A 23,940-nucleotide genomic window follows, 5' to 3' on the forward strand; every position below is an offset into this window, starting at 1 on the left:
TAGTTCTGAGCCAGTGTCAGCGCTCGAGTGAGTCTCTGGAGAAGAGCTGTTGATTTCCACTGGAGGCACTTAGGAGAGAAACACATGCCTCTGAATCCTCCTGCTGCTCATCCTCCCACTCACTGCCTCTGACTCTTTCAGGTTCATCAAATGCAAGATCACCCAGTGAAAACATCTTTCCTTTCTGAGTTCTTACAAATCTGCTCAAACTTACATACAGAAAAGGATTTGAATTTCCTGAATATAATTGACACGAAGGTCACAGTAGAATTCTGGTATAATTCTCAAATGTAGGTGACTTTTAAACAAATTTGAGAAATCAGAACATATAAAAGGCCACAGATAATTTATTAAAAAGTGAAGGCTAGGAAAAGTCATATTTAGTTTAAAGTAGTGTCGGAAACCTGCTTGTGGGCTATGAATAAGCTTCTGTGTTATCTCTTTGAAAACAATTACAGAAGTGTCCGAATGGCAGCACCCGGCCTCCCTACCTGACCAACCGCCTGGGCCACACGCTGCTGAACCTCTCAACCCTGCCCCTGGAGGAGTATTTGCTGGCGCCGTCTGAAAAACCAAGGTGAGTTCAAAACTTGCTGGAATTGCTTTGGAAATCTTACTGTTTCAAGTGCTAATGTTCTTAGAAACTCAAAAGTCTAATACTAACCTTGATGCTCATAAAAATTCCAAAGCAATGCTGCAAGCCTTACTAAGATTCCAGCTGCTGGCTTTCACTCTGACCCTGGGGGAAATCCCTGCAATAGAGACTCACTCAGGGGAGCAGAGGCAGGTTTACTGCTTTCGAGAATAAGCCAGGTAAGTTAGCAGCATAATGAAATAATGGTCTCTCTTTAGAATTCCTTCTACTATGCAGCATCCAAAATGGGAGCCTGAGAGCAACTGCTGTCTTAAAGTTCCTCTTGGGCAATTTTTTTTTTTTCAAGAAGATTAGCCCTGAGCTAACATCTGCCACCAATCCTCCTCTTTTTGCTGAGGAAGACTGGCCCTGAGCTGACATCCATGCCGATCTTCCTCTATTTTATATGTGGGATGCCTGCCGCAGCGTGGCTTGATAACTGGTGTGCAGGTCCATACCCAGAATGTGAACCAGAGAACCCGGGGCTGCCAAAGTGGGACGTGTGAACACAACCACTGCACTCCTGGGCAATTTTGGGGAAAGCTTTTGTTTTGCACTGAATTTCCTTGAGCCCGAGGGGCTGAATCTAGATGAGGTTGTAGGAATGAGTGCTGCTCATGGCTTTAAGTCACAATCACATTCGCTACTCCATCAAATGTCCTGCCCCAAACGCATCGTGCTGCTTTGATACAAAAGAAACCTGTGGTGCCTGGGATGCATGGGCTGTCCATCTGTCCACAGTGTCTGAGACAGCCCCTGCCCTTTCTACCTGTCTCCTCTTACGTTTCAGGTCCCAGCAGCATCATCTTCCTTGGACACCCCTGACCCCCAGTGTGATTTGCCTGCCTCTTCGGGTCTTTAAACATGTTTCAGAATCTCTGCTTTTTGAAGGTGGGAGCATATGTGCCTGGGGCTTAGAACAGTATCTGGCACATAAAGGTCACTCAATCGGTGTCTCTCTAATTCATTAGTTAATTCATTGAAGTGAGCCAGGCAGGACTTATCCTTATTCCTTTGCCTCAGTTTTTGCTGAGAGTAGGGGTGCCATGGTGGACGTGTGTTCTTTAACCTCCTTTTGTCCAGAGAGTAGGAAACAAAGCTTAATATGTGCCTTCATTTCTGGTGTCCAATATTTTTGGAAGCTTAATAGGTGTCAGATACTATACAACCCGTGAGATATGGAGATAAAAGATATAATTCCCACCCAGGAAAAGCTCACAAAGCTGCATGAAAGATAAACTAGCAAATGGACCATTAAAACCCAATGTGGCAATTGATAAAGGTGGATGGAAATGTGGGGTACTCTGAGAACCAAAAAGAGAATGAATTCTACCCCAACCGAAGTACTCTGGGATGCCTTCCCGAATGACGCAATGTTTTCATTGAGGATTAAAGAAGCAAGACTGTTGAAGACAAAACAATGCAAAATGGGGCCGTTTGGAAGAACATGACACTAAGTAATTCAGAATAGCTGGTTTGTAGGAGAAATGACCATTAATTAAAATAATTAGAGTGCTGGTGATCACTACCATGTCCTTTACGTGGCATGTGTTTCCTAACAAGATGGTAAGTTCTGGGCAGCTCACATGCTAATGTGGCAAGCCTTGAGCATATCTTCTAGATAAGCAAAGTCTTTCCTAGATGCCTGCCTTGTGAGCCAGGTCACTTCATTCTGAACACTGATCCACTTGTGTGGTTGTGTCATAGAGGACGGATGCTCAGCTGGCTACTGTTTTAATGCCATTCCAACTCTTGCAGTCGGTGGTGAAATGCCCTCTGGCTGGAAATCCTGGCACTCCCTGAGTAAGGCACTGACACCATGTTTACTGTTACAGGCTTGGAGGCTGGTCTTTTGGAGTGCAAATCCCTGATCAAGTTCAAGATGCAAATTCAAATATGTCAAACCCAAAAACTCTGGCAAAGGTAATAATGTTTTTTCTTCCTGTTTCAGAAAGCGTTTAGGGAAACTTGATATCCAAATATATTTGTGGGCACAGGAGGAATCAAATCAAATCCCAATGTTTGTTACTGTGAAATAAAAACAGTTGTACATAAACATTCCCTTGAAAGAGAAAATGAATTGCTTCCCTTTAGAATGTATAGAAATATAGAAAATAGGTTACTGCTTTTTGTTAAGACTGGGATTCACCTAATAGGTGTAAAGCAAATGATAATCTATTTTTAAAGATATCCAGTGTCAGGATAACTGGAAACATCACTAATTTCCCTGGTGGGCAAAGAGTTCTTCCATACATGCGCTTATATTCCTATTCTCCAAGGGTGGATGAACCCAGAGCTGACACTGACACGGTGGTAACTATGCAGGACCGCTTATAGGGGCCTGGATTTTCAAGCCCTGCCGGGGCTATTCCTGTGACTAGTAATGTTTCCCTTGGCATCACTGAGAGTAGATGGGAGGGCTCTTCAGCTGTGAGGGAAGGAGAGCTGGAATGGAAGAAAGATGCCTTTAGCTGCCAATAGGAGCTCAGAAGCCATGAATCACAGCAGATTTTCCCAAGGAAAGAAGTCAACACAACCTTAAGATGAGGAGAGATGGAAGATTCAAAGCTTTCAGTCTCAGCGACGGGGGAAATAGTCTGGTGTGGGCCTCAGTTAAGAGAGAAAAATCAGGAGAGGGTAGATTGTAGGAGTGTTGTGTCTCCTTGTAAACCTGTCATCTAACTAATGAAATAAGGTCAGTCTATGTGAGCCCAGGATGGCACCCTCCCTACTTTGTGGTGGGGAATTTCATGGGAACCTGGAAAAGCTTATCAGGATAAGGGCTTGTGCGTGTTGGAGGTTTACTCAGTGGAATAAAGGCTCTTTACTGGTATTTCACAATGTAATCCTGGATGAAAATTTTAACGTTCATACTTCACAATGTAACCCCTGAAGAAAGTTTTAACAATTGTATTTCACAATGTAATCCCTGATGAAAAATTTAAGTCATTGTGCAGACTGTTCTGAAATCCCTCCATCAGCTGAGGTTTGTTCAAATCTCTCTTCCTTGGCAGGCAACACACTTAAGTAGATTTATAGCTTGATATGAAAATATCAAGATCCATAGCTTGACAGAAAAATAGCCTAAAATACATTCACTGGCTTTTTGAATGTATGATATAGTCATTATTAAAATATGCCTAATTTGTAAGAGAATCTGTTCATTTCCTCTAAGAATATTTTACTTTTTAATCCGTTCAAATCAAAACCCTCTTATTTATGGCAGATGATTGTGGCTTCACTTTCTGATGTCTAGGGTACAGCAGCCAGGGCTTCCCCAGAGGGATCTCTGATTCTGGGATAAGGATGCACTCAATCTAGGTGTTTCCCCGACACTTACTCCTTTTGGTCAAAGTTTAGATTATCTTCTGCACTGACGTGTTTGAGTAGTGACTCCTGTAGTTTTAGTGTTGTTTGACGTGTACTTTAAAAGCACAGGCATGCACACAAATTGTATCTGGCCCTTTGGTGAGTGAGCTTCTCCTCAGGAAGCCAAGTCATCACCACACTGCAGTGGGCTGAAGAGGACATCTGTTGTCTGAAATTCCTACAGCACCAAGGGTGGTAGATGCCATGTCAAATTATTGCATTAACCTTTCAGTCATTAATGACCAGCCTTTTACTATGGCCTTGAGGGTGCATTCATAATGCATAGACTGTATCGTTTTCAGAGCCTGTTTGAAGAAAAAATGGAAAATTTGTATAATGGGCTTAATATGAACAAATTCATTGCATAGTAGAATGTCTCTCATGGAACCTCTATGAGTTATTTCATTCACATCTTTTTTTTAATAGTTTTAAAAATTTTTATTGAATGATATTTAACAGATTCACATTATAAAATAATGTACATTTATTGAATTTCAGCTATTTTGGACACCATTTATAAAATCGCTTTTTATATTTTATTTTTAAACTTTTCTTTATTGCAGTAATATTGGATTAGTATATAACTTTCAGGTGTACATCATAATATATTTTGAATTCTGTGTAGATTACATCATCTTCACCACCCAAAGACTAATTATAATCCATCACCACACACATGTGCCTAATTACCCCCTTTGCCCTCCTCCTCCCCCCTTCCCCTCGGTAACCACCAATCCAATCTCTGTTGCTATGTGTTTGTTTGTCATTGTTCTTATCTTCTACTTGTTAGTGAGATCATATGGTATTTGACTTTCTCCCTCTGACTTATTCCACTCAGCTAATACCCTCAAGGTCCATCCATGTTGTCACAAATGGCCGGATTTCATCTTTTCTTATGGCTGAGTAGTATTCCATTGTGTGTATATATACCACATCTTTATCCATTCGTCCCTTGATGGGCACCTAGGTTGCTTCCAAGTCTTGGCTATTGTGAATAATGCTGCTATGAACATATTCATTCACATCTTGAGCATTCAGTTTGTTTAATCAAAATACCCTCTAGAATGTATGCACTCTGGATAAAAAGGATGAACACATCTCCCTCCTCGTGTTTGGCACACATTCTATTTCCAGACAGAATTTGATGCATTTTAGAATATCCATCAAGTGATCTTTTTTTTTTCTAACAACTACTTAGTTGCCTTTCTGAGGAACTGTTACTCAGGATTCCTGACATGAAAGGTCTGTTTTGAAGTATCATAATATATTCCTAAAAGGAGATTAACTTCCTCCTTCAGTTATTGGATTTTATTGTATCCTGACTTCAGGGCTGGCAGGGAAGGAAATCTCACAACTTATCTCCAGAACTTGGTCCAGTGCTTTAGAAAACCATTCTTGGTAGAGAAAAAAAAAGAAGGAAAAGCTCTTCCTTTGAACTCTGCTAAATCTTAAATGTTCATTTTAATGTCCTCATAAAGTATGTATTGCTTACGTAAAGAATTTATTAGATGTTTCCCAAGTAAAGGCCAATTTATAGAACTGAAAGGAAGTTCAAGAACATTTTAAACTCTGAATCAATCATCCATTGCCAAAATAATGCTACCTAGCAAACCACCGCAAACCAACAATAGTAAAAGTTCCCTTCAGCGCATGGATCTGTGGGGGTTGGGCTGCTGTGGGCTATGTTTAGCAAAGGGTGCCAGGCCTCACTACCATGGGGAATGCTCCTTAACTAGGCCCTGGTTCTGCTCCCTGGGAATGTTCCCTTACTTCCACCTTCTCAGTGGCTCTTAAGTCTGGCTTCTGCCAAATACTTCTTCTGTCACCTTTAGTGGCCACGTGTAAAGAGGACATTTGCAAATATGCCTTTTGAGAAACTTCTCAGCCAGTAGAGAGCTGGATTCCCAGAGCCTATTTCCATTTCACATTTAGTCCAGTGGGGTAGTGCCTTCTTGATTTAGCTCCCCATGTGGCCCTCTAGGCTATTTATCTAATTGAGGTCCTTAAGGCACACTCAGGCTTCTTGTTGAAACATGCACTCTCTCTAAAATTAATCATTTTGGGACTGTCAAGGTACTACCAGGCAACACCCTTTAGGTTCCTAGAAGTTCTTTTGTCCCCTCAGAGGGTCACTTAGCACCATAATTCTTTCAGCGATCTTCACAGAGCTTCTCACTGCCACACCCCTGACTAGATCTTTATTCTAGGGCCATCTCTTTCAATATTTTGCATGGAGATCTCCACACCCAGGTCAGGAAGTTGTTGGACACAATTTCTACTTCTGAAGTTACCACAGATGACAATTTTACCACACGTTATGATGCTGCGTAATATCGATCACCATTTTTTCAGTTATCTACAGCAATTTTCTTGCCCTTTTTCTCCAGCATTCCTAAGGGTTTTCTCATATATTTCAAGGTTCCTAAGATTGTGTCTCTATCACTCACTTATTGATCTTAAAACCAATGTCACATATTTACAGTTTTTGCAACAGTAACCCTTCATTCCAGCACCAATTTCTGTGTCAGTTATCTGTAGTCACAGTAATCCTATATAACAAGCAAGGATGAACCTCAGTGGCCTCAACAATGAACATTCTTTTAGCTCATGAGTCTGCGGATGCTGCTCCTGTAGGCTGAGTGGCACTGACGTGGTTGGTCATGATCACTGGCTGGGTAGCTGGCCTATGGCTTCAGCTGCATTGGTGGTGGAGGACTCGGTCCTGCTTTGAGCATGTTATCCTCCAGCAGGCCAGCCTGGGCACGCTGCCATGGCGACAGCAGAGGCACAAGAAGGACTGCAGGAACATGCAAGTGCTTTTCAAACTCTGCTTGCGTCATTTTCTATTGGCCAAAGCAAATCATGTGGCTAAGCCCAGAGTCAGAGTGGGAGGGCACAAAAGTCACATGACAATGGGTATAGATCCAGGGAATGTGAAGAAATGGGGCCACAAATGGAATCCAACACAGAAGCCACAGAGCCTGCAGAGAGAGGGGCGAGAGGGGGGAGAGCAGACTCCTGTGTTCCCAGCTCCACCACTCCAGCTCCATTTTGGCTTCTGTACCCTTGTTCTATGTCATTGTGAAGTTGAAAAACAAATCACCCTGCTTTTAAAACAAAAGAAATGAAACTACATTTGAAAACCCCTGATCTAGGGCAAAGATCGTCATTGTGGCTCATATTTTTTCCTCCAGTTAAACAGTGAAGTGAGTATAGACTTGAGGGAGAGGAACGTCAGGACAATGAAGTGGGAGGTTCCAGTTTCCACTGGCAAGGGTTTTCCTGCTATATCAACCCCTCCCTTGACTTTAACAGAATCCCAGGTTTTTTTCATTTCCAGAAATGTAGCCAGTACCTGCGTATGAGAGACAGAGAGCAGGAAAGGCAAAGGTGAGAGTCAGGGATAACTTTATGGATCTGTATGGAGGAGAATTCCTGTTCTGGGCCCAAGAAGTGGACGCATCTCTGACATGCGACATCAGCTACTTCAGTTCAGTGTACTTCTCCATGCTTTACCTGACTCTTCAGAATTGTGTGTCTAAATTACACACGTTTGTGAATTCACATTTGTGTCTTAAACATTTTTTTGTTGTACAATCCCACTGTCAGATCTGTTTAGGTGCAGCCTAAGGCGTCACAGAATGTCCTGGGTTCTGTGCTTAGTAGGTCTCAGCAGATTTCTTTCTCCTTGGAGTTAGAAAGAAATGATTGGCAGGGATTTCTCCATGAACTTAAGAAAATATCTGAAGAAGGGAATGAGTAATGATAGCTTGTATGAAAGAGATAAGAGGTCTGTTTTCTGAGTTGCTTAGAGAAGTGGGCCATCTGAGAAAGAATTGGGGAGTATTGTCTTGTGTAGATAGGCTTTTTTTTTTTTAACTCCATGAACAATAGTTTACTACTTAGCTGTTTCCATGAACACAATAGCTGCCACACGGGACTCTGGTTAAAAAACGATTGGTCATAGTGTGATGAAGTAGAAAAAAAATGGGTTGGAAGACAAGTGATTTGAGATCTGGTACTGATTTTGCAAAAAACTGTGAGAACTTGCATAGGTTCATCCAGGCGTTAACTTTCTGTGGAGCAGCTCTATTTCTGCAAAAAGGATAGTCTGTTGCAAAAGACAGCATTATCTAGAGAAATGAGCTGTCCAACCAATTCAATTAAGACCAAAATTTGCCAGTTGATTCATTATACTTCTTGAAGACACTCATCAGCTTTCCCAACTGAGTGTATCTTTTAAGTTTTTTATTAAAATATTGATATTTTGAAATATAGATATTGATGGTTCAATTAATATTTTCTTATGCTACTTATTATCTCAACTTTAATAACATTGTCTGTCTATTTTCTCTCTCCTCTTTCTCCTATCTGACAGGCGTGCTGTTTGTTCTCCATGCTTAACAAATGTTCACTTTATTTTGAGAAATAATGTTCCACATTCAGTTATTAATTTGAAAGTAATCATTTTTTCTGATCATTTTCTGTGCTTTTAATGTGCAGGTCAACTTTCATTAGCTTACCAACTGAGAAAGAAAAAAATGATGGGCTTAGGTTTCTTTTTTGCTGTGAGAATATAATTACAGAGCAACATTCACATTTGTTCTGGGAAAATTAATCTATTTTTAGCAATAAATTATATGCTTGAGATAAATATAAAGTTAGCGGGCTGGAATTTACTGCTCATTCTCAGCCACGCAGGAGCATTACTTTGAGGGCTGCTTTCAGGTGCTATTGAAGCTAATTTACACATGTTCCTTGTGTCCAAGAATAGCTGATGAATAGACTTAAGGACTAATTTCAAGAGAGCCATTAAGTTATCTTTCTTTTTTAGGTGTGGTATAATCAGAAGGGTTTTCATTCCCTACCTTCCTACTTAAATCATCTAAACAACCTTATTTTGTGGCGGCTCTTACCCCCTGATGTGGATTGGAGACAATACGGTAATGTTAATTTTCATGTATTATAATTTACTACTTTCCAAATACAATGTTTTTAAAAGTGAAAGAAGCAGAAAAGATTCTGAATAGGGGTGTGAAGAGTGATGAGAAGGTTTCTACTTGGCAGCCAATCCATATGTAAATACATACGAAGTCGTGGGCCCTATTTGCCTCTATTTGGTGTCTCTAAATGTCTTTACAACCTTGAAATTATGACCTCATCTGTAGGATGAGGGAATAAAAGGTGGTTTGAGAGTTCTCTCTGAATGATTTTAATATCTCACAGAAGCAAGAATAATTTCTCTTTTTAAGGACACTATTATATAGCATACTGTTAGAGACAATACACACAACCCCATAGCTATTGGGAAAGTGAGCATGATAATTTGTTTTATGCTGGACCTTCAACTCATCAATTATCTATGTTGATCACGGAATCACCACCTATGCTTTCTTATTTTGGTAAATCACACAGGTCCGTTTCTGGAACCCAGGGTAAATTTTTTGGTTTAAGGGGATATTATGTGCTTCACTTGGGTGGGATAAGTTGTAATTTATCAAATTCATTCAATTTCTTAAAAAAAAAAAAAAAAAGGAAAGAAAGAAAACAGATATGTAAATACCAATAGGCCATATCTATTATAATCTATTCTCAAAATATGTTTTTTGCAGCATTAATTCACATAGAAATAAATGCTAAACAATTACCCCACTGTGCTATCATTTTAACCTCATCTTATTCTTCCACATTTGTTTTCCCTTCTCCACCAATTTTTTAATAAAATAGACTTATTTTGTGGCACTGAAATTATTTTGGAATGATAGTAGGTAATATTAAAAACAAAAAAAGAAGTAAAAAGTTCTACAGATGAGGAGCAGCAAAGTGGTGTTTATTTTCTGAAATGTATGAGGCACTCCATTAGATATTAATCATCCCTTATCTCATTTAATTTTCTTGTCAGCTTTCTAAGGTAGGCAGAATTTGCCTACTTCACCGATTAGAAAACTGAGGTTCAGAGAAATTACCTACCAGCTATGGCTCTGAGCAAGTTAATCAGTGGGCCAAGATTTGATTCTAGTTCTAGCTGATAACAGAGACTAACTGGTAAATAGAGACTTGGCTTTTCTACTACATCAAACTGAGAGGAAACTTCTGATGGGCATGAATAGAGCATGCTTCACAGAGGGCAATTGCGTCACTAACATTGGACCTTGAACAATGGGCAAAAGTTTGACTGATGCCAGGAAACTATTATAGGTATTAGTGAACAAGAGAAATCGTAGTGTCTGTTCAAGTAATTTGGAGAAGTCCAGTTTGACCTCATCATAAAGGTGAGTGTAGAGGACCAATGGTTGATCTCTGTGGAAAGCTTATGTGAGGACAAATTCTGCTTGAGCTTGACTGACAGAGTGAGGAGTATGACCTTTATTTAATAGAAAATAGACGTCTTTATCAATATTTGAGAATGAGAATGATATGATCCAAATAATACGTTAGAAAGAATAATCTGGAAGCCATGTATTAAAGGGAGAAGTGTTGGTTGCAATCAAGTGACTTATTAGAAGGATGTTGCTAACAACTGAGAGGTAACTCAGGCAAGGCTAGGGTGAATCTGGAGGGAAAAAATGAAACTATAATGTTCAGACAGATGGAAGAAAATGTTGAGGTATTGGGGATGGGGAAAGGAAAGAATTTAAAGAAGCTGACAACTACAGAAATGCAGAGGAAGAGATTAAAGGATATAAAATATAAATCTGAGCTTTTAAGAATGAATGACTAACTGGTTGGTACTGCTGACATTATAAGAAATAAGGAGAAAGATACATTTTCAAGGAAGGAGTAAAGTGATTTTTACAGGTTCAGAGATGCTGGGTTTGCATGACACATTGATGAAAATGTGCAGCAGGATTCAGAATGCTAGAAAGACAAATTCAATAGAGTGGTCATGAGTAAAACCCATTCAGCTTTAACCTTAATAACGATGATAGGTTAAGCTGGTCATTGAGTGAGATCCTGCATGGATCAGACAAAGATGCTGAAGACAAGAGGGCTGTGGGTGGAACAATGGGAAGGAGACAGTGATGCTGCAGCCCCCAAGGCAGGAAGATCTTGGCACAGAGGCCAGGGAAGGGCAGAATTTCAAGAAGAACAGGAAAAAATGAACAAATATTCCATAATCATTAAGAAGAAAGAGAATGCAGGGACTTGGTTGGTGACTTCTAGAAAGCTAGTTCAGTGGAGTTGTAGGGATGGAAATCAGAGTGGAAGGAACGGTGTAGAAAGAGATTTTTTTAGGAATTTAGGAGACTAAACAGATAAACTCTGCTTTATGGAAGTTTGGCTGTGAAGAAGAATGAGAAGAGAGGCTGTACGTATGTAAAATAAGAAGTAATTGGAAGTTTTGGTAGGATGATTGGATGGAAGGGAATATTTTGAACATTCAAGGGAGAAAGGAAAATTGATGGATTGATACCTAGAAAGAGGCAGAGAAAGAACTCAAATGGAGGAGTTATCTCTGGAAAAGGTGAGCATGTCTTCATGTGGTACAGGGGGAATGAAGATGAACCTATGGAAGAAACTTGGGAAACATAGAGGGTAGTTTTGGAACTTCATGCCAGCTGGCTTTGACCTCTATAAACAGAAGATGAGACTAACGGGACAAAGATGGACTCAGATAATTAAGGAACCACAAAAATTTTAGTACCTCTTATATGAAGAATATATTAGAGAGAGAGCAGAGGCATATTAAAATTATGACTGAAGGTCAAAGAGATGCTCAATTAAACATACCATAAGATTTTAGTGGATGTAGTCAGCATGCAACCAACAGGAAGACATGATTTTTCTTTCTAGTGCTTTGGAATAAGCATGAATGAGAATGAATAAGTTTTGATGGGATAGATGAAAATGGGAATGCCTTGTCACCAGATCCAGACTGGAGAGAGAGCAAATACAATTTTCAGGAGTTTCTCATTGGGGAGAGCATAAAGGGAGCATGGGAATAGATGTCACAATGTGGTTGATGAGCATCTATAGCATAGTTGGACGAGGAGAGAGGAGAAGATGAAGATGAAGTGAGAGAAAGAAAGGTCATTGTTTGAGATCAATGAAATACAAAATGTTCTTCTTAGTGACTAAAAATAGGTGGGAATGAAGGGTGCTAAGGTAAATGGTTTGAGGAAACATCAACATGGACCCAGAAATCACTGATGATCTCAACAGGAAATGGAGTTATGGAGAATGGAGGCCATTAAAACATTTGCTGAAAAGAGTAGGGACTAGTGCCTCACGCTTCTGGGCTGTTTTCCCACTCCTCACCCCAATACATAGCGTTTATACTATGGCCACTTCTATGGGGACACAAAGAGTCTGGTAAGCCCCCTAATTATGGAATGGAAGTGAAATCAAAAAACACCTTAAGCTTATTTAGAGGGGCTAAACAGGTTTTATAAGAATGTAAGAAATGAAACTTGCCATTTAATAATTTTTTACAAGTATTTCATGAGGAAAAATAAATACATGACTAATCAAATATGAAAAAATTGAACTTTATTGTTTAAATTAGGCTCTGTTCTTCCTACACTTCATCTCTTCAAGTAATATTAGAAGACAAATCAATATATGCTATTGAAAAATAATCAAATTTAAATCTTATAAAAAGTAGAAATTTGAAACAAAAATTACTGTGAACATCAATGGTAAGAAATAGTCTGAGGATTTTATTAGGAATCAGAAGATTATCCACCTTCTTGAACCAATAAGATGATTAGGATGATGGACTCATATTTACTTTCCATCGACATGTGTCCTGAAATGGGAATTAGCTGTCACACCTCTTCCTCTTCCTGTTTATACCTCTTCTGGCGTTGCTTCCATCAGTCTTCTGGGAGGTCCAGATTCTGTCTGCTAGTCCTCAGCAAAATCCCAATGTGGCGTTCAGAGTCCTTTTCTGCCAGATCTTACCCCATTAACTTCAGGTAGCAGTGGAAAGTGTTGACTAACTCCCTCCTACTTCCTCTTCCCTTTACAAAGTGTGGTGGAGGGAGCAGAGTAGGTGCAATAGGCCAGGTTTTATTTAAGAGAAACAGTGGAAATTTCTTTTCAGAACTGATTGATACTATCACAGCTTTTCTCACACTAGAATAGACATCCACAGGCATCCACAGAGATGCAAATCCATTTTTCAAATGGAGAGAGTAAAGTACAGATGTCAGCAGGATGGCAGACTAGGAAGCTCCAGGCCCTCATTCCCCACATGGAAAGATTAAGTAAACAATTAGAAACTGACTAAAATGATTTTATACGAGCTCCAGAATTCAGTCAAATATCTATAGCAACCAAGAAAATGTCCAATAACAGAAAAGCCACATTGAGATGATAGGAAATTTCATGGTATTTTTACTCCCTTTTGTCCCACCCCTCCCCAACATTGCCTGCAGTGGTTTAGAGTGGGGCACTCACCACTTCCCTCCTGCACACTGGAGAGAGCAGAACAGACAGAATTTGCAATGCTCTAATCTATCTGCGGGCTGCCTGAGGGTTTGGTTTCATGATGCCTACCTTCTGGGTTCAGATGACAAACAGAGGCTCAGATCTTAGGCTAGGGGAAGCCACAGGAAGCAGTAGGAGCAACTTGTGGAAACCATAAGAAGACTACAGACCTGCAGATGCCTGGGACAAGAGGTTACTGATAGAGGAACGCAATAGAACAGTTAAGGCCCCAAGAAGAAGCTGGGGTGAGACCCTTAGGAAAAGTGAGATATTTAAAAGTAGCCCTATATATGGGGAAATTTTTTAAAAAGCACATGCACAGGTGCAAGGAAGATGTACACCCAGAAAAAGGCCTGAGAAGACCTTAAGCCTTCACCCTGGACTAATTAGTGAAAATCATTTCCTGCATGTTGCCGATCTGCAAGACTTGGCGAGCTGGCTATTTTTTCAAATGCCCAGTTTTCAACAAAAGGTCATAAAGCTATTTAAAATACAGGATTTATTATTATTCAGATGAAGTGATGCCAACAGATCAGGAGATGATTGCCACTGAAAAAATAATTTATTATACTACTCACAGATCCCAAGAGGAGAGGGCATGCCATGCTGCTAGGGACCACGTGGGAAAATACCAAATTCAGTCAGATGACAGAGGGCATAAAGGGAAAATGCAGATAAGAGCCTTTATTGTGGTTTCTTCAGGAAAGAATCAACAAGGCAGGGTAAACAGCTGAGTAGGATTAGGATCATGTAGTTTGAATAATTTAGTGGGCTCTGAGGTGTAGGGGCTCTTCTTGGCTGTTTGGCACCTGGTCCTGAGGTAATTATGGCAGGGGGATAGTGCCCTGGAGTCAAAGAGCTCAATAAAGGAAGTGGCTGGGGTATAAGCTTTGGTTGATCAGTTTGTACATGAAAGGTACACTCACAGGTGAGTTTTTGCCTACTTTAGGAGTTAGCTAGCCCTGAGAGGGACAGTCCCTTCAAGGTCAGCAAGGCCCCAAGTTATCAAAGAATCAAAAATACAGAATAAAAAAACATAATGAAGACAAACATGAAGTCATGGCTGACTGAAAGAAGCAAAATAAATAACCAGAAACCATTCCTGAAGAAACACAACCATCAAACTTACTTAATAAAGACCTAAAACAATATTCTTACATATGTTCAAAGAGCTAAAGGAACACATAAAGAAAATCAGGAAAATTATGTATAATCAAAGTTAGTTTATCAACAACGTGATAGAAATCATAAAGGAGAACCAAACAGAAATTCTAGAGTTGAAAAATATAAGAACTGAATTGAAAAATTCTCTAAAGCGATTCCATATCAGACTTGAATAGTCAGAAGAAAGAATTGGTGGATTAGAAAATAGATCATTTAAAATTATTGAGTCTGAGGAGCAAAAGAAAAATTAACAATGAAAAATGAACAGATATATGGGATACTCTCAAGTGGCCAACATACACATTTTGGGAGTCCCAGGAGGAGAGGGAGAGAGGGAGAGTGAGAGAGCAAGAAAGAAAAAGACACAAAGATTATTTAAAGAAGTAATAGCTGAAAACTCCCCAATTTGAAGAAAGACATGGGAGTCCAAATACAACAGGCTTATTGAACACCAAGTAGGGTGGTCCCAAAGAGACCCCACAGAGATACTTTATAATCAAACTGTCAAAAGTCAAAACAAAGAGAAAATCTTGAAAGCAGCAAGAGAAAAGTGGTTCATTACATAGAAGGGATCCTCAATAAGTTTATTAGCAAAAATCTTACAGGCCAGGAGGCAGTGAGATGATATATTTCAAGTACTGAAAGAAAAAATTGTCAACCGAGAATTCCATATCTGGCAAAACTGACCTTCAAAATGAGGGAGAAAGTAAGATATTCCCAGATAAACAAAAGATAGGGGTGTTTACCGCCACTAGGCCTGCTATACAGGGAATGCTCAAGAGAGTCCTTCAGGTTGAAATAAAAGGACACGAGACAATAACTTGAATTCACATGAAAATATAAAGTTCTCTGGTAAAGGTAAATACATGGACAAAGGTAAATACATGGACAAATATAAAAACAATTTTATCGTATTGTAACTCCACTTTTTATTCTTCTTCAAGATTTAAAGTCAAAAGCATAAAATATAATTAAAAATAACATAAATCTATGTTAATGGGGATGCCATATATAAAGATGCAATTTGTGACATAAATAACATAACGTGTGGGGGATGGAGCTGTAAAGGAGTACAGATTTGTATGCAGTTGAAGTAAGTTGGTATCATGAAGGGTTCTAAAGAGACACTGGCATGCCTGGGTGTGCTCTCTAGACAGATGTGAGGACAAGACAAATCAGACAGAAGAAGCCTGTGACCCGTGACATGAAAACCAATATCACAGAAACTAAAATTTCTCCTCCCAATGACAGAGTGGTGTCTCCACAAAAATACATTTTAATTCAGAGCTTGTGAGCTTGTGTTAAACATATAAGCTTTAAATTTGGCTCCAGTTATGAGTCACAACCCCAAGTCTTGTATTTGCTCAAACCACTGTGTAGTGAGTCACTGTCTGGAGACATGGGAGCAATGTTGACCAGACTGCAGGTGTCAGTCAATTATGCCTTGTATGCACTTCTTCCTGGGTTATCAGATATTCCTGACGATGTTCATCTTAGAAACATCTACTGAAAAAGAGTAGATTTTTTGTTCATTTGTTGAAAAGTTGTGTTGACTTGAAAAATATGTATATTCTCAGTCATTGGAAAGTTCTTCAACCATATTTTATTTGTTTATATCAAAATTTCAATTCTAATTTGACTTGTTTATGCAGTCATCATGGGGAAGGAAAGTTTGTGCAATAAATTGGGAATGCACAAATCATAACACTGCAGGAGAATATGTTGAGAGTTATTATCAAAGTATTGATTGAAACTTCCATCAGCAGGGCTTTGAACAAAAATATTTTCCTTTTATGCTTGCCGATTCATCTGGGAATGGGCAGAGCTAGAATTATTAGCTTATCATTACAATGAAACAAAAGTTGACCTGATGTGGGATTTGGACAAACCCTTTGAGAACAGAGGCTGTGTCCTCCTTACTACTTTGGCCACACAGCCTCACAGAACCGGGCTCAGAGGGGCAGTCAGGCAATGACAGCTGACAGCATGATCTCTGTGCCGCATAAACAACACAACGCGCTTCTCGTCACAGTGCTCCTGTGACAGGGTCTCAGTAGAAAGGACATCCTTGTCTTAGAGATGAAGGAACTTTCTGAACCCTGACCCAAGCCACTCGATAGAAGGCTGGTTCTCCAGAACCCGGGCTGGCCCCCTTGCTGGGCCCCAGCAAATTTGCAGCTTGTCAGAGCCCATAATTTTAAGCACAAAACTCAATATAGAGTAGGTTTATTGTGTAGCCCATTCAGGTGGAGTCTTTTTATAAACCACTGAAAGCCTGGCACTGGTCTAGACCAAATAGATGAGGTTTGCACAGTGAATTCTCCCAGGTAGCTTCTTTCCTCCTGCATGAGGTGAGTGCATTTTGGGAGTTCTGCTCAGTGACTGCACAAGGTGGCCAGGATGTACTTGGGTGTGGGAGAGGTGGTTTTGTAAGTGCAGCCTGCAGCCTCGGGGGCTGGTGTAGATGCAGGAGTTCATCAAGGGATGAGAGGAACACTGAATATAGTTCATGTCAGAGGCTTTATTTCTTCTTTTCTTCTCATGTCAGCAATTTGGTCACACTCCATGTCATATAATACTATTTTTCAAGATCCCAAGGGGAAGTAAAAGTCAGTCAAGGGCAAATTTTGAATCTTGACTTGCCTTTTCTTATCCCATGGTCAATCAGCAAATCTTGTCCCTTCTGCTCTTGAAACTCTGAATGTGCATGTTTTTAGTATCTTCACCTCTACTCACTTGGCCCAAGGCACCGTCTGCTCTTGCCTGGATGCCTGTATCACCCTCTTGCATGGGTCCCTCTGGTACCCCTTCTCCCTACCCCAACAGTCTCATGTCTCCATAAGTGCCCAAGGTCACCCACGGAATACGTACCTCAGATCAACGCATCCCTCTGGCTTCCTATATCTCTTATAATAAAACCCAAACTCCTACTCAAACCTACAGGGTCCTCCCTGGTATGACCAGCGGCACCCTCAGCCTCCTGTCATACCACTTCACCCTGGACAGCATAGCTCTGGCCACCTAGGACCCCTTGCTTTCTCCTGGACATGTCACCTGCACTCCCATCTCAAATCATACTTCCCTTTCCCCGTGAATTTTCTGTCCCTCATCTTTTCATTGCTTGCTCACTCACTTTCTTTTAGGTTCTCCCAGCAAGGTCCAACTGTTTGTTATACCATCTGGGGTGAAATGATGAGAAAACAAATCCAATCCTGTTTGCCCGTCACAGGTCACCTCACATAACCCTTGAGTCACATGCCACACATCTGGGTCCCTTTCCATCTGGTTGTTCTCTTTGGAAAGCATTTCTGTTGAGATTCCACTTGTCTTGATTCTGGAATAAAGATACAATAAAGATGTTGACACTTTGCTGGGAGAAGTGTTTCTAAAATGGTAAAATTGTCCTTCTCGCCCAATAATCAGTACTTCTAATGGCTCACGTTTGCGTCCATGATAAAGTCCACACTTGCAAATTGGCAGCATCAGCTACTGCTAACCTATCCTTCCAGCCTCATTTCTTGCTGTGCCCTCCTCGCCATACCCCTGAGCCTGGCCAGCCCTTTACACCCAATGGCCTTTCATCTTGTGGGCCCTTGTACCTGCATTGCCTTTGTCAAGACTGTCTCTCTTCCACTTCTTCTCCTTAAGCATTTCTGCTCAAATTTCTACATTCTTTTTTTAAACCACTTTTTTGAGATATGATTGACATAAAAAAGCTGTAAATATTTAATGTATGCATCTTGATGAGTTTGGAGGTAAGTATACACCCATGAAACCATCACTATGTTCAATGCCAAAAATATATATTTTGCCTCCAAAAATTTCCCCCTGCCCTACCTATCTACCTACCTACCTACCTATCTATCTATATATTTTGTGATAAGAGTACTCTGCTTTTATGAGTTTGACTATTTTAGATTACTCATATAAGTGGGATTGTGTAGTATTTGTTCTTCTGGGTCTGGCTTTTTTCAAGGAAACAATAAACAAAGTGAATCGGCAATCTACGGAATGGGAGAAAATATTTTCAAACTATGTGTGATCGAGTTAATATCCAAAATACATAAGGAACTCCTATAACTAATAGCAAAAAAATAAATAACATGAATAAAGAATAAGCAAAGGATCTGAATAGACACTTCTCTAAAGAAGACATACAAATGTTCAACAGGTACAGGAAAAGGTGTTCAGTATTCCTAATCATCTGGGAGATGCAAATCAAAACCACAATGAGATGTCACCTCACACCTGAATGGCTGTTATCAAAATGACAAGAGATAACAAGTGTTGGTGAGGATGTGGAGAAAAAGGAGCCTTTGTGCACTGTCGGTGGGGATGCAAATAAATTGGTGCAGCTGTTATGGAAAACAGTACAGAGGCTCCTTAAAGAATTAAAAATAGAATTACCATGTGATAAGACAATCCCAATTCTGGGTAGCTATTTAAAGGAATTGAAATCAGGATCTTGAAGAAATATCTGCCCTCCCATGTTCACTGAGGAATTATTCACAATAACCAAGACATTGAAGCAACCTAAATGTCCATCAACAGATGGATGAATACAGAAAATGTGCTATATACATAAAGTGGAATATTATTTAGCCATAAAAAAGAAAGAAATTCTGGCATTTGAGGCAATATGGATGAACTTGTAAGACACTGTGCTCAACTTTCAAACCCAGCTCAGATACCACCTACACTGGAGCCTCTGCTATCCTTGCAGGATGAATTTGTGGCTTCTTCTCTCTTCTCTCAGAAACTAGCTTCTAAAGAAGACATTAGCTTCTAACATTCATCTAAATGCCCATTTTTAACAATTCTTTTACAATTTTATAGCAATTTTGCCAGATACTGTGTTAGGTCATTAAAACAGTTACTGCTTTGTGTTATCATTGTTCACAGCTCTCTCTTTGGCAATACGACTGTAAACACTTCATGGAAGATGTTTCTGCTATCGATATTGGTGTTTTCTCAAGTCCTTATCTCTAAGGAGGTATTCAATGTTACTTAAATAAAGGAGAATTTACACCATTATTATGGAGTTACTGTAGTGTATGCCATTACTACAATTATGTTCTGTAACAAAGAGAAATACAGAGTAAAATAAATAAATAAAGCTTTCACTATTATGACTTTTTTAAGTTGGCATAATTTTGTTGCATTGAAATATTAAACAAGAATATTTAAAATGAACATGAGGAAATTTATTTTAATAGAATAAAAGGAATAAATCAAAACAGAAGATTAAACAAAATAGTCCTTAAGTAGATAAGAAGGTATCTTCTTCTAGGAAGAGAGAGTAAAAATAAAAGAGGATAAAACATTTTTATTTAACTTCATTTCATGTTATGTCATCTCATGTCACCTCATTTCATTTTATTGGGAGAGGGGCTGGTGACAGCAGTTGGAAATGCTGGAGTTAAATTTCTCTGACTCTTCATTCAAATCCTATCCAGATCTGAGAATAGTAACAATAAAATGCCACTATGTGAGAGGAATGAACCTTAGCAATGTCCTGGGCAGCCCAGATCTATGGTCATCAAACTGTGTGCACTATTGGCACACAGTTAAAACCTGACAGTTTACATTGGTACATCTAAAACCTGAGAGTTTTAAAAAAATACTGATTTCTGTTGCAAATCCAAAGAGATTTTGATTTAATTGGTCTAGGGTATGTCTTGAGCCTCAGGAGTTTTTAAATATCCCAGGTGACTCTAATTTACAGCCAAGTTTGAGAACTGGGCTAATCGAAGAAACTTCACAGCTGATTATATTTTCCTCCTTGAGGCAGGGAGACAGACAAAGGGTAAGTAGGAATCAGCATAGAGAGTTTTCACTCACTTCCTCATGCATTCAACAATGTTAGGACCACCCCCTACCGGGAACCTGACGCATACCCTGCTGCTTTGGGCAGGGGAGGAAGGTTCTGCATCTAGAGCCAGAAAGAGCTCTTCTCTTTCTTTCCACTACTCTTCCCTCCTCACAAGTACCTCTCTTTCTGAATCCCCTTGAAGGCTACAACTCACTAGAGTGCTATCAGCCCCAGGGAGGAAAGAGGTGGGTCAGTGCAGGTTGCGTGGGGGGTGATAATGTGCCTATAGCTCAGGCAGAGATGAAATGAACCTGGGAGCAAGGAATGGCATGAATTATAGTTTTCCTTGCATTACTTTTGATGAAATAAGATAAACTCTGCAGGCATAGATCCCCAATTTATAACAAGAAAGCCTGAGCATGAGAACAGAAGGTCATCTCAGATCTGTATAATAGAGCTTCTGAATCAACAGCTTTGCATATTGTGAACTGGCTGTCCTCAGTGACCTTGAGTCTATGCCTCAGAGGTTTGGAGATACTTGAGAGAAAGGTTCCGGCTGCACCCAAGCGAAGGTGAAAGGACACCCTGAGATGTGGGGACTCCAAGGAAGCAGAAGCATCAGGACTTGCCCTTGCGCATATAAAGGAGCAGAAAAAAAGAACAGAACCACCCATCAAGCGCAGTGTGGGGTCAAGGAACTGTTCCACACCTCAGAGGAGAACATTGCACACGTTGAAAAGGCCTTGTCACAGGAAACATCTTGTGAGTTCACGTCCACACTAGTAGACTGGGAAAGGTGTGAACTCTGTGAAACAAGATAACAAGTAAGAAGGAAAGGCCAGGCTGAGTTGCAGGGTGGGGTGGCTAAGATGCAGATAGCCAAATTTCACTGGATGCAGAGGATCACATGCCTGATTGCAAACCTCCCTCCCCAACTCAGAATTACTAATTTAAAGGACAAATGCATAATATTCTCTAAGAACACAGAGGAAAAAGAAGATATGATAAAACTGGCCAGAGGAGAAGAGCTGTTGGCACCAGGTAGAGAAATCAAGCAGATGGACAGTAATGAAAGTTACAAGGAATGATGTAAGAAGAAAACAAGTCAAAATGAAACAAAATATCTCTGAGCCAATGGAAGAGTTTATCATAATTCAGGCAAAATTCCTGAACTGGGAATAAGAGAAATAGCAATTATTGATAAATAAATCTGGTGAATTTCTAAAGTTCGTGGATAAAAATTTATTTTACAAAGCTACGCAATACATAACAAAAACAGGTTACTTTTGAAAGAATACAAATAAGAGCAGCCTCTGACTTTAAACATTTCCTTTGAGACCTCCTTTTTAACCCAGGGATGATTTAGAAATGTGTTGTTTAATTCCAGTTTTTTGATATTTTCCTGTTGTCTTTTTATTACTGATTTTCAGTTTGGTTCATTATGGGCAGAGAACATACTTTGCATGTTTTAATTATTTTAAGTTGGCTGAGGTTTGTTTTATTGTCCAGCTTATGGTCTATCCTGATGAAGTTTCCGTGGGAGATTAAGAAGAATGTGCATTCTGCCATTGGTGGTAGGAATGTTCTGTATATGTCAATTAGGTTTTATTGGTTCGTTGTGTGGTTCAGTTTGTCCACATTCTTGCTGATTTTCTGTCTAGTTGTTCTGTCATCTGCTGAGAGGGTGGTATTGAAGTCTCCAAATAAAACTGTGGATTTGTCTGTTTCTCCTTTCAGCTGTATCAGTTTTTGCTTTATGTGTTTTGAGGCTTTCTTGCTTGGTGCATACACATTTGGGGTAGTTTCATATTCCTGGTGGATTGATTTGTTTATCAGTATGTAATGTCTTTCATTGTTGATGGTAATTTTAGTTGCTGTGAAGTCTACTTTATTTGCTATTAATAGAGTCCCTCTTGCTCTTTCTTTTCCCCCATTAATCTCTGCCTTTTAATTGGTGTATTGAGACCATTTACATCAAACGGGCTTACATATCAAAGGGCTTAAATTTGACACTTTACTAATTGTTTTGTTTCCTCTATTTCTCTTTTCTTGCCTTCCTGTGAGTTACTTGAATAGTTTCTGAGGATTCCATCTTTATTGTTGGTAGTGTTTTGAGTATATCCCTTCATCTAGTTTTCTTGGTGGTTGTTCTAGGCATTACTATATACATATGTGACATACCACAGTCTACTGGTATTGGCATTTACCACATAGAATAATGTGTAGAAATCTTACTTGAATTTAAAGTCCCTTAACTCTCTCTACTTTTAAAATATAATTGTCAAGTATTTCCTTATATATTGAACTCCACATCAGAGGGTGTTCTACTTTTACTTACATCTCTAAGTATGACTTACACTCATGAGATAAAACTGGTCTGTTGTATTTACCTCTGTTTTTAACACATCCTCATGTTCTTTCCTTGTGGAAGTTATAAGCCTTCTTCTGTTATGATTTCCTTTTTATTTAGAAGATTTTTTGTTATTCTTTAAGGGTAGGTTTGCTGATGATAAATTTTCTTAGTTTTCTTTCAACTGAGAATATTTTATTTCCCCCTCCTTTCTGAACGATAGTTTCACTGAATATATAATTCGTGGTTGCCAGTTAGAGAAGTTCAGCACTTGAAAAATGTGCCAATTCCTTCTGGACTCCATAGTTCCAAATGAGAAATTTACTGTCATTCGAGTTTGTATTCCCATCTCTTTCTCTCTAGCTGCTTTAAGATTTTTCCATTGTCCTGAGTTTTTGGAAGTTTAATTATGCTGTATTTTGGCATAGCTTTATTTGGGTTTATTCTGTTTGAGATTCACTTAGTTCTTGAATTTTTAGATTTACATTTTTTTGCCAACCTCAAATACTGTTTTTGATCCTACTCTCTCTCTTTTCTCTGCTTTTTAAATTGGGTAAATTCTGTTGTTCCATCCTCAAGTTCATTGATTCTCTTCTTTTTCATCTCCCCTCAACTATTGAGTACATTTAGTGAGTTTTTTTAATTTCTGTCATTTTACTTTTCTGTTCTAGAATTTCCACTTGGCTATTTGTTTTTTTTTTGCTGCTTCTATTTCTTTGCTGAGATTTTCAAATTTTTTTCATGTTTGAAGAGAATTCACAATTATTTGTTGAAACATCTTTGGATACCTATTGTCAGATAGTTCCAACCTCCTGATTCATTTCATCATTGGTCTCTGTTTATTGTCTTTTCTCTTGTAAGTTGTGATTATCCTGATTCTTGTGTGAAGGGTATTTTCAGTCGTGTGCCAGACATTTTGGGTATCATATTATGAGGCTCTGAATCCCGTCTAGTGCTCCTTTTTTTTTTTTAGCAAGCAATCCCTTTGCTGCAGTAAAGTGTGAGAACCAGACAGATATATATGTTTAGCTTTCCTCTTGGCCCTGCTGATGCCCTCCTGGCAAAAGTAGAGCCCTGCCCTACACTGCCTTGTTGCAGAGGGTGTGGATCAGCTCTCCCACTCAGCCATGCTGACGCGTGCATGGCAAACCAGGGCACCAACTCCCACTATCTCATTGC

At 39.5% G+C, this 23,940-nt stretch overlaps 1 protein-coding gene across 1 annotated transcript in view; it reads left to right on the forward strand.

The window, feature by feature from the left end:
• The window catches only part of ABCA13 (ATP binding cassette subfamily A member 13), a 408,916-nt gene that overhangs the window by 270,342 nt on the left and 114,634 nt on the right, over positions 1 to 23,940 (forward strand). The window contains exons 46-48 of the mRNA XM_001496546.5: positions 459 to 577; positions 2,470 to 2,557; positions 8,838 to 8,946. Of these exons, the coding sequence (XP_001496596.3) occupies positions 459 to 577; positions 2,470 to 2,557; positions 8,838 to 8,946 (316 nt within the window). The remainder of the gene's footprint in view (positions 1 to 458; positions 578 to 2,469; positions 2,558 to 8,837; positions 8,947 to 23,940) is intronic.

This window comes from Equus caballus, chromosome 4 (genome assembly GCF_041296265.1).
Source record: "Equus caballus isolate H_3958 breed thoroughbred chromosome 4, TB-T2T, whole genome shotgun sequence".
Lineage (NCBI taxonomy): Eukaryota > Metazoa > Chordata > Mammalia > Perissodactyla > Equidae > Equus > Equus caballus.